Source organism: Babylonia areolata, chromosome 30 (assembly GCF_041734735.1).
Source record: "Babylonia areolata isolate BAREFJ2019XMU chromosome 30, ASM4173473v1, whole genome shotgun sequence".
Taxonomy (NCBI): Eukaryota; Metazoa; Mollusca; class Gastropoda; order Neogastropoda; family Buccinidae; genus Babylonia; species Babylonia areolata.
In genome coordinates, this window is record NC_134905.1 from 2,965,689 (window position 1) to 2,987,666 (window position 21,978).

Here is a 21,978-nt window from a genome sequence, read left to right on the forward strand (position 1 = left end):
ATACACAGCGTTCTGTGTATCGTAGCATAGCACGTGAACAGAGGGGTGAAAAGAACGGCACACTGGGTGTAACGTTTTGAGTTTGCGTTTGAGTTCTATCCTGTGTGTGTGAGTGTGTGTGTGCGTGCGTGTGCGCCTGTTTGTGTGTGTAATGGCCCCCTGCAACGTTTGAGTTTGCCTTCGAGTTCTATCCTGTGTGTGTGAGTGTGTGAGTGCGTGTGTGCGTGCGTGTGTGCCCATTTGTGTGTGTAATGGCCCCCTCCCAACACCCCTCCCCCCAACCCACCCACCCCCCTGCTCTCTCCCTGAAAAGTGAAGCCTCACTTGATGATGTCGTCCTTGGCGTGCAGGGAGTGCTCCAGGCGGGACAGGTCCTGGCAGTAGTGCCTCGAGTCCTCCTGGGCCGCCCTCAGCAGGTCCTCCTTGCTGACCACCTCCCCCTCCAGCTCCCCAATCCTCTCCTCCAGCATCTGAACAACACCACGGGGGGGGGGGGGTGGGGGGTGGGGGGGGGGCCGGGGAAGGGAAGGAAAACACACAGTTCAGTTTCAGTTTCTCAGAGGCGTCACTGCGTTTGGACAAATCCATCCAAAAAAACAAGAGAGGCAAGGCCTTCAAGACACACTTGTGGCAAATTAAGTCCCCTAGCATTAATTACAGAGTAATTTCCCTTTTTTTTTTTTAACTATCTGCACCAAAAACGTTTGCAAAAATAAATAAAACTTCCATGCTTAGCAAAAGAAGTTCCTGTTTGAGCAAAAAATGATAATAATGATTGCTCGTTGTTGGGTCAGAATATCAGATCAAAGTGCCAAGTTTAGAGAATACAAAAAATATAATAAATATAACAGTAAATGCAGTTTGCATATAATTAGGCTTCATTTTTTGTGTGTGTTTTTTTTGTGCCCATCCCAGAGGTGCAATATTGTTTTAAACAAGATGACTAGAAAGAACTGAATTTTTGACTCACTTGTGTAAACAAAGTGAGTCTATGTTTTAACCCGGTGTTCGGTTGTCTGTGTGTGTGTGTGTGTGTGTGTGTGTGTGTTCGTGGTAAACTTTAACATTGACATTTTCTCTGCAAATGCTTTGTCAGTTGACACCAAATTTGGCATAAAAATAGGAAAAATTCAGTTCTTTCCAGTCATCTTGTTTAAAACAATATTGCACCTCTGGGATGGGCACACACACACACACACACAAAAAAGCCTAATTATATGCAAACTGCATTTACTGTTATATTTATTTTTTTTTGTATTCTCTAAAATTGGCACTTTGACCTCTTATTCTGACACAACAACAAGAGGAGTCATTATTATCATTTTTTTGTGTTCAAACAGGAACTTCTTTTGCTAAACATAGAATTTTTTATTTTATTTTGCAAACGTTTTAGGTGCAGATAGTAAAAAAAAAAGGGAAATTACTCTGTAATTAATGCTAGGGGAGTTAATTTGCTTTAAACTGATCTTTCTCATCTTAACTCTCTCCATACGAACGGCGAAAGAGACGACGTTAACAGCGTTTCATCCCAATTACCATCATCAAAATATTGCAAGCGGAACGCTCTTATACTGAAGAGGTGAATGTTGACAAAGAATACCACAATTCTGACGACGGAAGCTAAAGGTTGGGTCATTCAGACACCCACTGGACATCCGAGGGGTCTGTGTAGAGGAGAAGAGAGGACTGGCCGTACTGAGTGAGTTAAACATTACATTTTGAAATTATACTCAATACATAAAAAGCTTGGATTTTTTTTTTTTTTTTTTTTTTAATACCTGGATGGTATGGTTGGCTTTCTGCAGGTCGGTCAGCAGTCTCTCGTTGTCCACCATGGTCTGCTTGTGGCTGGCCATGGCTTCATCCAGTGAGCCCTTCAGCTTCTCGATCTTCTCTTTCTGTCGGTGTCACACCCACCACCACCACCACACAGTCACACACACATGCACACACACACACACACACACACAGAGAGAGAGACACACACACACACATACATATACACACATACACCACACACACACTCGAAGACATATACAAGCACACACACACACACATATATACACACATACACCACACATACACAGAGAGAGACACACACACACAAACACACACATACACACACACACACCAACACACACTCGAAGACATATACAAGCACACACACACACACACATATATACACACATACACCACACACACACATACCACACATACACAGAGACACACACACACACACACACACACACACACACACACACATATACACACACCAACACACACTCGAAGACATATACAAGCACACACACACACATATATATACACACATACACCACACACACACACACCACACATACACAGACACAGACACAGACACAGACACACACACACATATACACACATACACCACACACACACTCGAAGACATATACAAGCACACACACACACACATATATACACACATACACCACACACACACATACCACACATACACAGAGAGACACACACACACACAAACACACACATACACACATACACACCAACACACACTCAAAGACATACAAGCACACACACACACACACACACACATATATATATACCACACATACACACACCACACACACAGACACACCACGCATCTATTTATTCATCATCTTAACATTTTAATTCAAATTTCACATGTTTTCAAACACAGCAAAATAAATCAAAAAAGAAAATGAAATCAATAAACTTATAGAAAAGTGTAAAAAAAAAATACACACACACACACACACACACACACACTCGCATACATATTCATTCACACACACACAAACTTTTTTTTTTTTTTTTTTTTGTAGTTGCTTACCTACCATCTGCACAGTTCAGCAGCACTGAGGCATTACTCTCCTGCAGCTCACTCTGCTTAACCCATTCAATCCCCAGGGAGCCTACAGCCCCCCCCCCCCCCCCCATTCCACCTCCCATGCCATTCCCCCCCCCCCCCCCCCTTGTACACAAGGTTATATTTTGACTTTTCACAACATCAATGTGATTCAACATTCACATAGCAAAACATTTGGTCCATCAATGATCATCGAAAAAAAAAAAAAAAAATCATTAATTTGTTGAGATACAAGGGTTATTTTTCAATATGATAATACTTATAATAGTAATAATAAGATGAAGAACAATAACAAATAATAAAGAAGAAGATAAACAAGATACCAAATGTCACATCATGGTATGGTATTCATGTTGACACAGCTTCAAGGAGCACCAGTTTTTTTGTTTTTTGTTGTTGTTGTTATTTTTATAAAGTGTTATTAAAGGATTAATATAATTATATTATCCATTACCTGTGGCAGCTTTCTTCTTTTATCAAAATTAATGTACAAACATGCCATATTGATGCCGGACAAAAAAAAAAATGTAAAAAATACACTGCTTTCCCCCCCCCCCCCTCCCACCCCCCTCAAAAAATTACATGTGAACACATCCAGGAAACACTGCAGCAGGATTTAGTGTGTTCACTTTCTCTGCGGTTTATTTGTATTTGTTTTTTTTGTTTTTTGTTTTTTTTATCACAACAGATTTCTCTGTGTGAAATTCGGGCTGCTCTCCCCAGGGAGAGCGTGTCGCTACACTACAACGCCAACTCCTTTTTTTTTTTCCCCCCTGCGTGTAGTTTTATTTGTTTTTCCTATCCAAGTGGATTTTTCGTCAGAATTTTGCCAGGGACAACCCTTTTGTTGCCGTGAGTTCTTTTACGTGCGCAAAGTGCATGCTACACACGTGACCTCGGTTTATCATCGCATCCGAATGACTAGCGTCCAGATCACCACTTAAGGTCTAGTGGAGGGGGAGGAGAAAATATCGGCGGCTGAGCTGTGATTCGAACCAGCATGCTCAGATTCTCTCGCTTCCTAGGCGGATGCGTTACCTCTCGACCATCACTCCACAAAAATTTTATAAAATATGCATATCGTGAGAACTGTTTCAGTGATGTGAATTCCGACGCCAGAGCGTTTAATGCTTGGGGTGCAGGGGCATAAATGAGTTAAAGTCTTTCCAAAAAATCCACTTCCTGGTCCTAGAACCAGCACTTCTCAATAGTCAGAGGAGCGTGGGAACCATTAACCCCTCAAATGCCTTAGGGCGTACAGCATGTTGCATCCATAGTGACGTCACTGATGACATCACCAAAAGAAGGTAAAAAATATCGGTGGAAGGCTGAAAATTCCCATATTTGATCTAGAGTAGAACTGCTCTCGAGCAGTATATCTCCAGACCATTTTTTTCTCAGTTGCTGGCCGACTGTTCTGCATAAAGTGGAGTGTTGGCTTGGAGGTAACATGTCTGCCTAGGAAGCAGGAGAATCTGAGGGCGCTGGTTCGAATCATGGCTCGGCCGCCGATATTTTCTCCCCCTCCATTAGACCTTGAGTGGTGGTCTGGACGCTAGTCATTCGGATGAGACGATAAACCGAGGTCCCGTGTGCAGCATGCACTTAGCGCACGTAAAAGAACCCATGGCAACAAAAGGCTTGTTCCTGGCAAAATTCTGTAGAAAAATCCACTTCGATAGGGAAAACAAATGAAACTGCAGGCAGGAAAAAATACCAAAAAAACATGGGTGGCGCTGTATTATAGCGACACGCTCTCCCTGGGGAGACCAGCCCGAATTTCACACAGAGAAATCTGCTGTGATAAAAAGAAATACAAATACAAAAATCTGTTGTGACAAAAAAACAGTAATACAATACAATACAGCGTTATGACTTGAGACACCTTTCTACAGTTTTTTGTGGGTTTTTTTTTTTTTCGTCCCCTGGGCAGTCAAGAGGTTAATTTAGAAAATAAATAAAATTAATAAAAATAAAATAAAAACAAAACGAAATAGAATAAAAGCCACCACCCCCCCGAAATGTTACCTGGGCGACGATGGTCTGTGTGCTGCGATCGACGTTGGCCTCCAGCTGAGAGATACGAGACTTGAGGTTGTCTTCTGCCGAGTCCTGCATCTCCCTCCGTCGTCCTACCTGGCTCTGGTACGTCTTGGACTGTTGCTGTGAGACAGACAGATAGATAGATAGATAGATAGATAGATAGACAGATAGACAAATAGATAGATACATAGGCTCCGTCGTCCTACCTGGCTCTGGTACGTCTTGGACTGTTGCTGTGAGACAGATAGATAGATAGATAGGCAGATAGACAAATAGATAGATACATAGATAGACTGATAGATAGATAGATAGATAGAGTGTGTGTGTGTATGACATCTTTCTGAATTGCTGTACCTGACTCTGGTACGTCTTGGACTGTTGCTGTGAGACAGATAGATAGACAGATAGATACACAGACAGATAGACAAATAGATAGGTAAATAGATAGACTGACAGATAGATAGATAGACAAATAGATACATAGATAAATAGATAGACTGACAGATAGACAGATAGACAAATAGATACATAGATAAATAGATAGATAGATAGACAAATAGATAGATACATAGATAAATAGACTGACAGATAGATAGACAGATAGACAAATAGATACATAGATAAACAGATAGACTGACAGATAGATAGATAGACAAATAGATAGATATATAGATAAATAGATAGACTGATAAATAGATAGATAGATAGACAGTGTGTGTGTGTGTGTGTATGACATCTTTCTGAATTGTTGTACCTGACTCTGGTACGTCTTGGACTGTTGCTGTGAAACAGACAGATAGATAAATAGACAGATAGTTAAATACACAGATAGTTAAACAGACAGTTACACAGACAGAGAGACAGAGAGAAAGACAGACAGACAGACTGATAGACAAACAGATAATTAGGCAGATAGATAGATATATACTACTTAGATGGATAGATAGATAGATAGAATGTGTGTGTGTGTGTGTGTGTGTGTGTGTGTGTGTGTGTGTGTGTCTCTCTCTCTTTCTCTATGTCGTCCTACCTGACTCTGGTACGTCTTGGACTGTTGCTGTGTGACAGATAGATGTTTAGATAGATAGCTAGGTAGATAGATAGACACAGTGTGTGTGTGTGTGTGTGAGAGAGAGAGAGAGACAGAGAGAGAGAGAGAGAGAGAGAGAAAGAGAGAGAGAGAGAGAGAGAGAGAGAGAGAGAGAGAGAGAGCTTTTGTGTGAAAGCACATTCTTTTCTTTGCGTTTTACAGCATTAAGCTACAAGTTGTATGGAAAGTAAGATTACCAATTTTGTGTGTGCAATTTTTTAATGTCTCACAGTCACACACACACACACACACACACACACACACACACTTTCACAAACATGCTCTCAGACAAACACATACACACACTACACATACAATTAATCACCACACACATACACCTGCACACACACTCACATCCCCCCCCCCCACACACACGAACGTACACACAAACACACCCACATCCCACGCACACACACACATGCATGCACACTAACACACACACAGCCCCACACAAACACCCACATCACCCCCCCCCACCACCACCCCCCACCCTCCCAAAACTCATAACACAGTCAAGTGTTGTATACCCACCTGAATGAATTCACATTTCTCCACCAGGGTGCGCTTCTGTGCCTCCAGCATGTCGATTTCGTGCTGCTGTCCACGGACCTTGTGTTCCCACTCCTTCTCTCGACTGTCGTATTCCTGGGTTGTCATGACAACAACAATGATAATGATGTGGCTGCCTTCACCTCTACACTCCTTCTCGCTCACTACGATGAGCTTCAGATCCACTCCACTTACGCATACCCAGATTCAAACTCTCGACTGTTGGCCGCCGTTCTTTCTCTGTCTCTGGACCTTGCAGTTGGAATGAACTTCCTCTTTCGCTTTGTCAAGTCTCCGCACTCAGCTCTTTTCAAGTCTGGCCTTAAAACCCCACCTCTTCCCGAAATAGCCTCCCTTGCCCTGCCTCTTCCTTGTCTTCAGTTTCTCCAGTTTTAGAGTTATGCGTGCGTGAGAATGACTGGTGCGAAAGCGCTTAGATTTGTCTATGCACAAGATTCAGCGCTATATAAGTACCATTATTATTATTATTATGTACGTTTACACAGCGCGCTTTCTCTCCAAGAGCTCACTCCTTCTCTCGACTGTCGCACTCCTGGGTCGCCATAGCAACAACAAAAACAAGAGAGGCAAGGCCTTCAAGACTCACTTGTGACACACTTAACTCTCTCCATACGAAAGAGACGACGTTAACAGCGTTTCATCCCAATTACCATCATCAAAATATTGCAAGCGGAACGCTCTTATACTGAAGAGGTGAATGTTGACAAAGAATACCACAGTTTTGATGACTGGAAGCAAAAGGTTGGGTCATTCAGACACCCGCTGGACATCCCGAAGGGTCTGTGTAGAGGAGAAGAGAGGACTGGCCGTACTGAGTGAGTTAAAAAAAAAAAAAAAATCTAATCGTTAAAATGTGTTTTGTATTTGTTATTATAAAGCTTCGCATTATAAAAAAAAAAGAAAAGAAAAAAAGTCCTAACCAGATTTGAATTAAGTCCCCTAGCATTAATTACTGAGTAATTTCCCTTTTTTTACCTTCTGCACCAAAGCGTTTGCAAAATAAATAAAACTTCCATGCTTAGCAAAAGAAGTTCCTGTTTGAACAAAAAATGATAATAATGACTGCTCTTGTTGTTGGGTCAGAATATCAGATCAAAGTGCCAAGTTTAGAGAATGCAAAAAATATAAATATAAGAGTAAATGCAGTTTGCATACAATTAGGCTTCTTTTTTTTTTTTTTGCCCATCCCAGAGATACAATATTGTTTTAAACAAGATGACTGGAAAGAACTGAATTTTTCCTATTTTTATGCCTAATTTGGTGTCAACTGACAAATTATTTGCAGAGAAAATGTCAATGTTAAAGTTTACCACGGACACACTGACACACACACACAGACAACCAAACACTGGGTTAAAACATAGACTCACTTTGTTTTCACAAGTGAGTCAATAATAATGATGTACGTTTTACACAGCGCACTTTCTCTCCAAAAGCTCAGGGCGCTTTACATGAAAGAGAAACGTTACAAATCACATGAATCATTCATGACTGCTCTTCCTCAACCATCATCTCAAGAAAACAAATTACATTTTGTTCTTTGTTGCCCAGCGCTGGGAAATATTCGTGAAATGTTTTAAGAAAAGCAAAATATTAACAAACATCCCTCTTTGTTTAAATCAAGTCTTGTTAATGTCGTCAAGCAAACAGTAAGGACGTTTGTGATTTTTCCTGGTTTTTCGTATAAGGCTTTCAAACTTAAGAGAAATAGCCACTTTGTGAAATGAATATAATTATGTTTTGTTATCTGCATTCATGCTTGTTTGCTTATGTTGTCTTACTGAGTTGTATAATGGTCATATTAACTCTCTCCATACGAACGGCGAAAGAGACAACGTTAACAGCGTTTCATCCCCATTACCATCATCAAAATATTGCAAGCGGAACACTCTAATACTGAAGAGGTGAATGTTGACAAAGAATACCACAGTTCTGACGACGGAAGCTAAAGGTTGGGTCATTGAGACACCCACTGGACATCCGAGGGGTCTGTGTAGAGGAGAAGAGAGGACTGGCTGTATTGAGTGAGTTAACCCCTTCACTTGGGGCTGAGGCCTATACGTGAATAAACCATTCCGTTTCCGTTTCTTCCTCAATCATTACTCCTCTTGTCACCTTTGCGTTATCATCATTACTCCTGTGTCCTCATTATGTGTTTTCTTTATTAACTCACTCAGTACGGCCAGTCCTCTGTGTCAGACACAGACACACCATCCCCACACAACCCGTACACACACACACACACACACACACACACACGCCATCCCCACACAACCCGTACACACATACACACACACACACACACACGCCATCCCCACACAACCCGTACACACATACACACACACACACACACACACACACACACACGCCATCCCCACACAACCCGTACACACATACACACACACACACACACACACACACACACGCCATCCCCACACAATCCGTACACACATACACACACACCACCCCACACAAACCACACCCACATCCACACACAAACCGTACACACACACAACCCCACACACACCATCCCCACCCCCCACACACACACACACCCGCCACCCTACACACACCATCTCCACATCCACACACAACCCTCACACACACATACAAACACACACCACCCCAACCCCCAACAACAACCATACCCCACAACCCCCCCCCCAAAAAAAAATAAATAAATAAAAACACACACATAACCCTCACACCACCACCACACACACACACACACGCCAACCCCCAGACCCCAACAACCACACCCCCACCTCCCTACACCCACAAACAACCCTCCTCCCACCCACCCGCCCACCCACACACAACCACCCCAGATGTGCCCCCCCCCCACCCTCCTAGCTACCCCCCCCCCCCCACCCTCCTAGACCCCCCCCCCCCCCTCACCTGCAGTTTTTCTCTCAGTCGGCGAATCTCCTCCTCCCCCTCCTTCTTCTCGTCCACCGCCTGGTCCCTCTTCCGCTGCAGGTCTCTCTTGTAGCGATGGTGCTGCTTGTGGAGCTTCTCGTACTCCTTCCTCACCTTCAGCACCTGGAATCACGTCACACAACAGGTGTGTGTCATCATCGTTATAATTATTATCATTATTATCATCATTATCATTCTCTGCAGGTCTTTCTTGTAGCGATGGTGATGTTTGTGGAGCTTCTCGTACTCCTTCCTCACCTTCAGCACCTGGAATCACGTCATACAGGTGTGTCATCATCCACTATCATCGTCCTGTGCAGGTCTTTCTTGTAGCGATGGTGCTGCTTGTGCAGCTTCTCGTACTCCTTCCTCACCTTCAGCACCTGGAATCATGTCATACAGGTGTGTCATCATCCACTATCATCGTCCTGTGCAGGTCTTTCTTGTAGCGATGGTGCTGCTTGTGCAGCTTCTCGTACTCCTTCCTCACCTTCAGCACCTGGAATCATGTCATACAGGTGTGTCATCATCCACTATCATCGTCCTGTGCAGGTCTTTCTTGTAGCGATGGTGCTGCTTGTGCAGCTTCTCGTACTCCTTCCTCACCTTCAGCACCTGGAATCATGTCATACAGGTGTGTCATCATCCACTATCATCGTCCTGTGCAGGTCTTTCTTGTAGCGATGGTGCTGCTTGTGGAGCTTCTCGTACTCCTTCCTCACCTTCAGCACCTGGAATCACATCACAACAGGTGTGTCATCATCATCATTATTATCATTGTTATCATCATTATCATTCTCTGCAGGTCTATCTTGTAGCGCTGATGCTGTTTGTGCAGCTTTTCGTACTCCTTTCACCTTCAGCACCTGGAATCACGTCACAACAGGTGTGTGTCATCATCATCATTGTTATCATCAAGTGGAGTGATGACCTAGAGGTAACGCGTCCGCCTAGGAAGTGAGAGAATTGGAGAGCGACGGACAAACTCAAGCATACAAACCTATGACAGGTGATGTCTCTTGTCTCAGATTGTAACTTTGATGAGGTGACGGACACACTCAAGCAAACAAACCTATGACACACAATGTTTCTTACCTCAGATCATAACTTAGGTGGTAGACACACTCAAGCATACACACCTATGACACACGATGTCTCTTACCTCAGATCTTAACTTTGAGAGGTGACAGACACACTCAAGCATACAAACCTGTGACACACGATGTCTCTTACCTCAGATCGTAACCTTAGGTGATAGACACACTCAAGCACACAAACCTATGACAGGCGATGTCTCTTACCTCAGACCGTAACTTAGGTGGTAGACACACTCAAGCATACAAACCTGTGACACATGATGTCTCTTACCTCAGACCGTAACTTAGGTGACGGACACACTCAAGCATACAAACCTATGACACACTATGTCTCTTACCTCAGATCGTAACTTTGAGAGGTGATAGACACACTCAAGCGTACAAACCTATGACACACTATGTCTCTTACCTCAGATCGTAACCTTAGGTGATAGACACACTCAAGCACACAAACCTGTGACACACGATGTCTCTTACCTCAGATCGTAACCTTAGGTGATAGACACACTCAAGCACACAAACCTATGACAGGCGATGTCTCTTACCTCAGACCGTAACTTAGGTGACAGACACACTCAAGCACACAAACCTGTGACACACGATGTCTCTTACCTCAGATCGTAACTTTGGTGACAGACACACTCAAGCATACAAACCTATGACTCGTGATGTCTCTTACCTCAGATCGTAACTTAGGTGACAGACACACTCAAGCACACAAACCTATGACACACTATGTCTCTTACCTCAGACCGTAACTTAGGTGACAGACACACTCAAGCATACAAACCTGTGACACACGATGTCTCTTACCTCAGACCGTAACTTAGGTGGTAGACACACTCAAGCGTACAAACCTGTGACACACGATGTCTCTTACCTCAGACCGTAATTTAGGTGATAGGCACACTCAAGCATACAAACCAATGACACGCGATGTCTCTTACCTCAGACCGTACCTTAGGTGATAGACACACTCAAGCATACAAACCAATGACACGCGATGTCTCTTACCTCAGACCGTAACTTAGGTGACAGACACACTCAAGCATACAAACCTGTCACACACGATGTCTCTTACCTCGGATCGTAACCTAGGTGACGGACACACTCAAGCATACAAACCTGTGACACACTATGTCTCTTACCTCAGACCGTAACTTAGGTGGTAGACACACTCAAGCCCACAAGCCTATGACACGCGATGTCTCTTACCTCAGACTGTAACTTTGAGAGGTGACAGACACACTCAAGCACACAAGCCTATGACAGACGATGTCTCTTACCTCAGACCGTAACTTAGGTGACAGACACACTCAAGCATACAAACCTATGACACACGATGTCTCTTACCTCGGATCGTAACTTAGGTAGTAGGCACACTCAAGCACACAAACCTATGACACACGATGTCTCTTACCTCAGATCGTAACTTAGGTGACAGACACACTCAAGCATACAAACCTATGACACACGATGTCTCTTACTTCAGACCGTAACTTTGGTGACAGACACACTCAAGCATACAAACCTATGACTCGTGATGTCTCTTACTTCAGACCGTAACTTTGGTGACAGACACACTCAAGCACACAAACCTATGACTCGTGATGTCTCTTACTTCAGACCGTAACTTTGAGAGGTGACATACACACTCAAGCATACACACCTATGACACACGATGTCTCTTACCTCAGACCGTAACTTAGGTGACAGACACACTCAAGCATACACACCTATGACACACGATGTCTCTTACCTCAGACCGTAACTTAGGTGACAGACACACTCAAGCATACAAACCTATGACACATGATGTCTCTTACCTCAGACCGTAACTTTGAGAGGTGATAGACACACTCAAGCATACAAACCTATGACACATGATGTCTCTTACCTCAGACCATAACTTAGGTGATAGGCACACTCAAGCACACAAACCTATGACACACTATGTCTCTTACCTCGGATCGTAACTTAGGTAGTAGGCACACTCAAGCACACAAACCTATGACACACTATGTCTCTTACCTCAGACCGTAACTTAGGTGGTAGACACACTCAAGCATACAAACCTGTCACACACGATGTCTCTTACCTCGGATCGTAACCTAGGTGACGGACACACTCAAGCATACAAACCTGTGACACACTATGTTTCTTACCTCAGACCGTAACTTAGGTGGTAGACACACTCAAGCACACAAGCCTATGACACGCGATGTCTCTTACCTCAGACTGTAACTTTGAGAGGTGACAGACACACTCAAGCACACAAGCCTATGACAGACGATGTCTCTTACCTCAGACCGTAACTTAGGTGACAGACACACTCAAGCATACAAACCTATGACACACTATGTCTCTTACCTCGGATCGTAACTTAGGTAGTAGGCACACTCAAGCACACAAACCTATGACACACTATGTCTCTTACCTCAGACCGTAACTTAGGTGATAGGCACACTCAAGCACACAAACCTGTGACACATGATGTCTCTTACCTCAGACCGTAACTTAGGTGACAGACACACTCAAGCACACAAACCTATGACACACTATGTCTCTTACCTCGGATCGTAACTTAGGTAGTAGGCACACTCAAGCACACAAACCTATGACACACTATGTCTCTTACCTCAGACCGTAACTTAGGTGGTAGACACACTCAAGCATACAAACCTGTCACACACGATGTCTCTTACCTCGGATCGTAACCTAGGTGACGGACACACTCAAGCATACAAACCTGTGACACACTATGTCTCTTACCTCAGACCGTAACTTAGGTGGTAGACACACTCAAGCACACAAGCCTATGACACGCGATGTCTCTTACCTCAGACTGTAACTTTGAGAGGTGACAGACACACTCAAGCACACAAGCCTATGACAGACGATGTCTCTTACCTCAGACCGTAACTTAGGTGACAGACACACTCAAGCATACAAACCTATGACACACTATGTCTCTTACCTCGGATCGTAACTTAGGTAGTAGGCACACTCAAGCACACAAACCTATGACACACTATGTCTCTTACCTCAGACCGTAACTTAGGTGATAGGCACACTCAAGCACACAAACCTGTGACACATGATGTCTCTTACCTCAGACCGTAACTTAGGTGACAGACACACTCAAGCATACAAACCTATGACACACTATGTCTCTTACCTCGGATCGTAACTTAGGTAGTAGGCACACTCAAGTACACAAACCTATGACACACTATGTCTCTTACCTCAGACCGTAACTTAGGTGGCAGACAAACTCAAGCATACAAACCTATGACACACGATGTCTCTTACCTCAGACCGTAACTTAGGTGATAGACACACTCAAGCACACAAACCTGTGACAGGCGATGTCTCTTACCTCAGACCGTAACCTAGGTGACGGACACACTCAAGCACACAAACCTATGACACACTATGTCTCTTACCTCGGATCGTAACTTAGGTGATAGACACACTCAAGCATACAAACCTATGACACATGATGTCTCTTACCTCAGACCGTAACCTAGGTGATAGACACACTCAAGCACACAAACCTATGACACATGATGTCTCTTACCTCGGATCGTAACTTAGGTGACAGACACACTCAAGCATACAAACCTATGACACATGATGTCTCTTACCTCGGATCGTAACTTAGGTGACAGACACACTCAAGCATACAAACCTATGACAGGTGATGTCTCTTGTCTCAGATTGTAACTTTGATGAGGTGACGGACACACTCAAGCAAACAAACCTATGACACACAATGTTTCTTACCTCAGATCATAACTTAGGTGGTAGACACACTCAAGCGTACAAACCTGTGACAGACGATGTCTCTTACCTCAGACCATAACTTAGGTGGTAGACACACTCAAGCACACAAACCTATGACACACTATGTCTCTTACCTCGGATCGTAACTTAGGTGACAGACACACTCAAGCACACAAACCTATGACACACTATGTCTCTTACCTCAGACCGTAACTTAGGTGACAGACACACTCAAGCATACAAACCTGTGACACACGATGTCTCTTACCTCAGACCGTAACTTAGGTGACAGGCACACTCAAGCATACAAACCTATGACACACTATGTCTCTTACCTCGGATCGTAACTTAAGTAGTAGGCACACTCAAGCACACAAACCTATGACACACTATGTCTCTTACCTCAGACCGTAACTTAGGTGACAGACACACTCAAGCATACAAACCTGTGACACACGATGTCTCTTACCTCAGACCGTAACTTAGGTGGTAGACACACTCAAGCACACAAACCTGTGACACGCGATGTCTTACCTCAGACCGTAAGTTAGAGAGGTGATCCTCGTATTCGTCCACGATGGCTTTCTGAGCCTTGTTCAGCCCCTCCATCTGGTTCTTCATGTCTTCCATCTGGCTCCCCACACAGATAACAATCCAATGAATAAAACATCTAATCCACGCATTGATACTGCTACTACTACTACTACTACTACTACTACTACTACTAGTAATGGACGTTTATACAGCGTGGCAAGAGAAGATCCCTGACACAGAGGTGCTCACTCGGGCAAACTTGCCCAGCATCTACACCATCTTGATGCAGGCCCAGCTGCGCTAGGCAGGCCATGTAGTTCGCATGCCAGACCACCGGCTCCCCAAGAAACTGCTGTATGGTGAACTCCAACATGGCAAGCGTTCCCATGGAGGTAAAAAAAAAACGCTTCAAAGACACTCTGAAAGCTTCTCTGAAGGCCTTCAACATCAACCACGACACATGGGAGCTGAATGCAATGGACAGACCAAAGTGGCGTTCAGCTGTCCACGAAGGCGCCAAATCCTGTGAGGCCAACAGAATCGCTGCAGCAGAGCAACGCAGACAGGCCAGGAAAAGCAGTGCCAGCAAGTCCCCGACAGCTACCACCATCCCCTGTCCACACTGCAGTCAGAACCTTCCGGGCGCGGATTGGCCTTACCAGTCATCTGCGCACCCACAGAGCCCAACCCACCCACCCCTAGGATGACTAGATGGTCCTCGTTGATCCCGACGGACGAACCACACTACTACTACTACTAATGGACGTTTATACAGCGTGTTTCTCCAGACATGCTGCTCAAAGCGCTTTACATTTCTTTCCTCAATCCCTGCCTCCTCCATCAATACCCCCCCTCCACCACTCCCACCCTCCCCAACACACGGAAGGACGTGCCAAAACAGACTCACGCGACTGAACACTGGAAACCACCCACCCATGACACCATCCAGAAAAAAACACTTCCCTGCAACACGCGCTCAGGCACATACACACATACACACACACACGAGTGCGTGCACGAATGCACGGATACTCGCCAGCACCCCCACCACATACACATGGCACAAACGGCTTCACCACAATGAAACATGCATTCAAAACCAGATAGTAATCCAATAAATAAAACATTTGATCAAACACATAGATAATAATCCAATGAATAAAACTTCTGTTCCACACATAGATTATAATCCAATAATAAAAAAAAATCTGATCCACATATAGATAATAATCCAATTAACAAAACATCTAATCCACACACAGGTAATAATCCAGTAAATATAACATAAAAGTCTTATCACCACATTATCCAATAAATAAAATATCTGATCCACACACACACAGATTCATATTCCAATACAGATGCAGCCTGACTGACATGAATCTAAACAACAACGCTGTGAACATCAAGAAAATCTTCCTCTTCCACCAAAAGAAGAAAATGTGGAGGAAAAAAAAAAGGGAAAAGAAATTAAGGGGACAGCACTCTGTACCTCTCGTGTCTTGATCTCCAGGGCGGTCTGCTGTGTGCGGAGTTCTTTTTCCTTGGCGTGCAGCCGTGCCTGTGTGTGCGTGAAGGGCGACAAACAGTCCCATTTACATTATCATCATAACGCTCATGGTAAAAAAAAATCGTAAGAAAAATAACTCCTGGGTAAAAACAGACAAACCAAAAAATCCAAACCTTATCAGTAATTTGTGATGAGCGAAAAAGAGTGAAAATATGACACAAACAAAGCTTGACATGATGTATACAAAATCAAATACATGAAATCAATCTTTAAAAAAGCAACAACAACAGAAGTTATGAATTAAAGAAAAAAAAACCCCAAGAAACAACAAAAAGAAAACTAAGAAACCAGAAAAAAAACAAAAACATCACACTATTAAACAACATGTAAACTACTCTTAAAACCAGACAGAAAAAACAAACAAACAAACAACAAATAAGGACAAGAACAAAGCCCATCCCCCCCCCCAAAAAAAAACCCCAGTATCACACAAACAATTCCAACATACCACCACTACCACTAATAATAATAATAATAATACTGTACATTTATATATAGTGCCCTTTCTCACTAAGAGCTCAGGAAAGAAAAAATATTACAAATAACATATTCATGGCCACTCTTTCTCAAAAAACCCCTCCCCCCCACTCACACTCTCCCTTTCCCACTCTACATACATCCCAAAGTGAGCTGACATGGGGTGGCGCTGGAGAACAAGGAAGCTGTGAGTACTTACAGACAGGTTTTAAAAAGATGAGAGTCTTTAGTGATGAGCAAAAAGCAGAAACAGAATCAGATGCACAGATACGATAAGGAAGGTTGTTCCAGATGTCAGGAGCACTACCACCATTACCACCTCCACACACACACACACGTTCATTTCTCTGGAGAGATTCTGAAGCTGACCGGCCCCACAAAACCTGCTCCTACCACTTCTTCCCACTTCAGAAATATGTTACAACTTTACGTCCTCATGAAATAAGGAAAACTTCTTTGCGAGCAACCTGAAAAACCACAAAATACAAACACAAAGACATGTATACTTGCACCTGGAGCTGGGAATCATTGGCACCGAAAATTGTACGATTGTGAGTGACCCGACAGTTTCGTGAAAGGCAGTGCCGAGAGTTTGTGTGTGCGTGGTTAAAATAAAAACTGGGCCCAAGTTTGTATTGTATTACTCTTTTTTTGCCACAACAGATTTGTCTCTGTGAAATTCGGGCTGCTCTCCCCCAGGAGAGCGCATCGCTACACTGACAGTGCCACCCTTTTTTCTTTTTTTTTTGTATTTTTTCCTGCCTGCAGTTTTTATGCTTCCCTATCGAAGAGGATTTTTCAACAGAATTTTGCCAGCACAACCCTTTTTATTGCTGTGGGTTCTTTTACGTGCGCTAAGTGCATGCTGCACACGGGACCTCGGTTTATGGGTCTCATCTGAATGACTAGCACCCACTTAAGGTCTTGTGGAGGAGAGAAAATACTGGAGACTGTGCCGGGATTCGAACCAGCACACTCAGATTCTCTCACTTCCCAGGCGGACGCGTTACCTCTAGGCTATCACTCAACACGTGTCACTCCACACGCTCGTCCGAATGCACTTACTCCTCCTTGACAGATTGAAACTGAAACCAATATTGCCTGCTATACCCCCTGACCTTGACCCCTATGCCCCCTGACCTTGACCCCCTATGCCCCCTGACCTGCAGCTCCTCCGTCTCCTGCATCCATTGCTGTTTCTTGGAGGACAGCATGACGTCCAGTTGGTACATCAGTTCCTGAAGCTCGGTCTGGCACGAGGACATCACACCGCTCGACGGCAATCTGAAACATTCCCGCCAATCCATCCAGTGTGGTTTGCTGGTTTGGTTTTTTCCCCCCCCCCCCCCCCATCCTATTTTGGGGGGTTGCAGTTCCCACCCTCACTTATACAGATCTACAAAATGGGCCTGTTTGTTTCCTCCACATTCATTTGTTCATATAGATATGAATACGAAAAGGCTCGTCTTTCCCCCCTATATTCATTTGTTTATAGAGATATATTTGAACGAAAATATATACACACACACAAAAAAAAGATCGTCTTTTTCCCCCCTATATTCATTTGTTCAGATCTAGAAAAGGGCTCGCATTTTCATGTTTGTTTTTCCCCCATGTTAATTTGTTCAGATCTGCAAATGGGCTTGTATTTTCATGTTTGTCCCCCCCCCCCCCCCCCCCCCCCCCGTTAATTTGTTCACATCTGCAAACGGGCTTGTATTTTCATGTTTGTTTTTCCCCCATGTTAATTTGTTCAGATCTGCAAATGGGCTTGTATTTTCATGTTTGTTTTTCCCCCCATGTTAATTTGTTCACATCTGCAAATGGGCTTGTATTTTCCTGTTTGTTTTTCCCCCGTGTTAATTTGTTCACATCTGCAAATGGGCTTGTATTTTCCTGTTTGTATTTCCCCCAAGTTAATTTGTTCAGATCTGCAAATGGGCTTGTATTTTCATGTTTGTTCCCCCCCACCCCTGTTAATTTGTTCAGATCTGCAAATGGGCTTGTATTTTCATGTTTGTTTTTCCCCCCATGTCAATTTGTTCACATCTGCAAATGGGCTTGTATCTTCACCTTTGTTTCCCCCAGTTCATTTCTTCAAACCTGCAAATGGGCTTGTACTTTCGTGTTCCCCTCCCCCTGCATTTTCATTTGTTCAGATCTTTCATCTACTAATGGGTATGCATTTTTATGCTTGTTTCTACCACATTCACTTGTACAGATCGACAGTCAAATGGGCTTGTATTTTCATGTGTATTTCCACCACATTCATTTGTTCAGAGAGATATACACACCACATTCATTTGTTCAGAGAGATATACAAACGGGCTTGCATTTTTTATGTTTGTTTCCCCCAAGTTCACCAGTGCAGATCTGCAAACGGGCTTGTAAAGTTGTATATTCACTTTTGTGGCTGTTTTTACCACCACTGTTTAGGCAGCCATACTTTTGCTTTTCATGTGTATGCTTGCAGGGTATGTTCAATGCTTTTTTTTTCCCCCCGGACTTTCTTGGGTCGACCACCGTTTCATTATGTATATATATATATATATATATAAATTCATTATGACATTCAGAACTGATGGGAAAAATTGTGAACATAAACAATAACAGATGTAAGTGATTATGTTGATATATATATATATGTATACATAGTTCATTACACAATCAAACACATGAATCATTTTATGGTTTTTAGTGACAATATATAAAGTCACAGACACAAATGCAGAAACATAAGCACACACACACACACACACACACACACGTTTTGCTATGTCATTCATCTTTATGCTGAGCGCAGAGCTGCAGTCATTTCTAGCCCAGCCATGTTACCATTGTCTTCTACGTCTGCTGACACCCCCCTCACCCCCCTTTTTTTTTTCCCCCATCGCTGTATCTTCATACTATAACACATGGTATGTTCAATGCTGGTGTTTTCCATTACCCTTCTTAACACTGACACAGATAACAAGGGTCTTCAGCATGCGTATTTCACTGCCTCAAGTTGCTGAAGAAGGAATATGATGTAACACACTGACAAAGCACTGTGTTTTTACCTGTTGGATTTTTGTAGCTCTGCCCACACTGATGACAATCTGTCCATGTTACATGGACTGCGATCGTCGTCAAGTCTGGCCATCCAATAGTTCTCTCCCTCCCGCCCCACACATCACCACCTTTGGCACGACGGTTCGCTGATCACAATCCTTGTCACACTCTGGCCTGGATCAACAAGAGGGTAGTAAATTTTTTTTTTTTTTAAAAAGCTTTAATATGGTGAACATCATCATGTTTGAAAAAAAAATTAGCCGACAACATGAAATTTACCACCTTTCTTTTGACTGATGGAAGAAAAACAGTTCATCTCACTCTAGAGTGGAAACTGTATGTTAAATAGCGTTAGAAGATCAAATCTGCACTCTTTGTGTGATTCTGCTATGTTAAAATGATAAAACAAAGGTTGCACTTCAGTTTAATGGAGTGACAGTTTTTATCATGAATAACTAAGTCCTGTATAGAATGAAGAATAGACGTTTTCCTCTTAAATACAATGAGCAGGTGAATGTCAATGCCATTAATCAATCTATTTTTTTCTTTTAAAAATATCATATCAATTTCCTCTGAACTTTTATCACTTAGTCCATTACAAAATTATGCCAAATATACTCCTGCAAAACAGAGATACCTGCAGCAGAATACAGAGCTTGCAGAGCTTTGCACTGAACTAATTTAGTGATTACACACAGATTAGTAACTCGTTACTTGTCACTGAATCATGCAGTGTCACAAATAATGATAACGTCATTTTCTGATTTTGTCGTAAAAAGACTATACATTGTCATAATTACCCCAAACAGTCATAAACGTTGACAAATATCGGTAAATAATTTCCAGTTGAACTGTTGTCAGGCCTAGTCTTGACACATGGCATTACAGACGGACTGTGTCGGCAAGCAGCCAACAACGGAACACGTTCATACCTGACTTTTTGACAATCCGCCACTCAAGCACGAAAATCGGTCCACCTATTTTTACCCTAATCCCGCTGATAAGAGCTAGACTTGCTGAAAGTTACATGTTGGGTGTTAACGCGGAACACCAAATGAATAAATCTCTTGACACCGACTGGTCAAACTGTGTAAATATTTGTCAAATCGCCTGAAAAATGATTTGAATCTGCTCTTGTAGTTACTGTAAACAGTCCAAACACGTTTCCGCTTCCGTTGATGAAGAAGGGAGGGCACTGTGCAGACAACAGTCTCATGACGATGAATGCTTGTCACGTGACACGTCACAAGATGGCGGCTCAAATCAACTCGGATAGAGAAATGGACGGAAGGAAACCAGTTCTCGTTGACAAAATAGAAGGATGCAACGACACGGTCAATATGGCTTATTTAGTGCCCAAGCAGGATGTAGTTATAAGCGTCAGCGACGACAAGTGAGTATGTTTTTTCCATCAGTTGTATTTGTGCGATTGCGTCTGCACCCTTATCATTACGCCTCCTTTCGCCTTTGTTTACGTTTCTTAGAATTTACAATGTAGCGTTTTCAGCGATCGAAATATAGTATGCCGAGTGCTTAGCAATGTCTAAGCAAACAGTTATCACAGTCTGTTTTGTTCTCAGATGGGTGGACATTTATTTAGCTGTGTTTTTGTGCTTTGTTTGCGGTACTGCAATTAATGTATGATGGTGAGTGTGGGGGGGTGTGTGCGCTTGGAAAGGGAGACCACAGTGGGTATAAAACGAATATTGCGCTCTACATGATTCAGACACTATCGTTGTTAATATTACTCATACCTTTTCATGAGCCAAACTTCAGTCTGTAAACATTGATCATAGTTGAACAAATAGCATACGCACCCCCACATGTGTGCGTGTAAGAACTAAAATCTGTGCATTGGTGTTTAAAAAAAAAAAAAGATGGCCGATAGCACCACCAACAGCTGATCGTGAGAAATGAAAGAAAACGTAAACGGGTGTCAGTTATATCAATGAGTAAG

At 43.1% G+C, this 21,978-nt stretch overlaps 2 protein-coding genes and 1 long non-coding RNA gene across 3 annotated transcripts in view; 2 read left to right on the forward strand and 1 right to left on the reverse strand.

The window, feature by feature from the left end:
• LOC143275629 (centrosomal protein of 63 kDa-like) overlaps positions 1–21,167 on the reverse strand; it is a 43,557-nt gene extending 22,390 nt beyond the window's left edge. The window contains exons 1-10 of the mRNA XM_076579876.1: positions 20,954–21,167; positions 20,030–20,195; positions 18,134–18,254; positions 16,416–16,484; positions 14,924–15,019; positions 9,486–9,629; positions 6,549–6,662; positions 4,913–5,047; positions 1,779–1,898; positions 325–470 (exon numbers count right to left, since the gene is read on the reverse strand). Of these exons, the coding sequence (XP_076435991.1) occupies positions 325–470; positions 1,779–1,898; positions 4,913–5,047; positions 6,549–6,662; positions 9,486–9,629; positions 14,924–15,019; positions 16,416–16,484; positions 18,134–18,254; positions 20,030–20,112 (1,028 nt within the window). The 5' untranslated portion in view covers positions 20,113–20,195; positions 20,954–21,167. The remainder of the gene's footprint in view (positions 1–324; positions 471–1,778; positions 1,899–4,912; positions 5,048–6,548; positions 6,663–9,485; positions 9,630–14,923; positions 15,020–16,415; positions 16,485–18,133; positions 18,255–20,029; positions 20,196–20,953) is intronic.
• The window catches only part of LOC143275633 (uncharacterized), a 227,194-nt gene that overhangs the window by 10,998 nt on the left and 194,218 nt on the right, over positions 1–21,978 (forward strand). The window lies entirely within an intron of this gene.
• The window catches only part of LOC143275631 (WD repeat and FYVE domain-containing protein 2-like), a 28,456-nt gene continuing 27,717 nt past the window's right edge, over positions 21,240–21,978 (forward strand). The window contains exon 1 of the mRNA XM_076579881.1: positions 21,240–21,414. Coding sequence (XP_076435996.1) covers positions 21,242–21,414 — 173 coding nt within the window. The 5' untranslated portion in view covers positions 21,240–21,241. The remainder of the gene's footprint in view (positions 21,415–21,978) is intronic.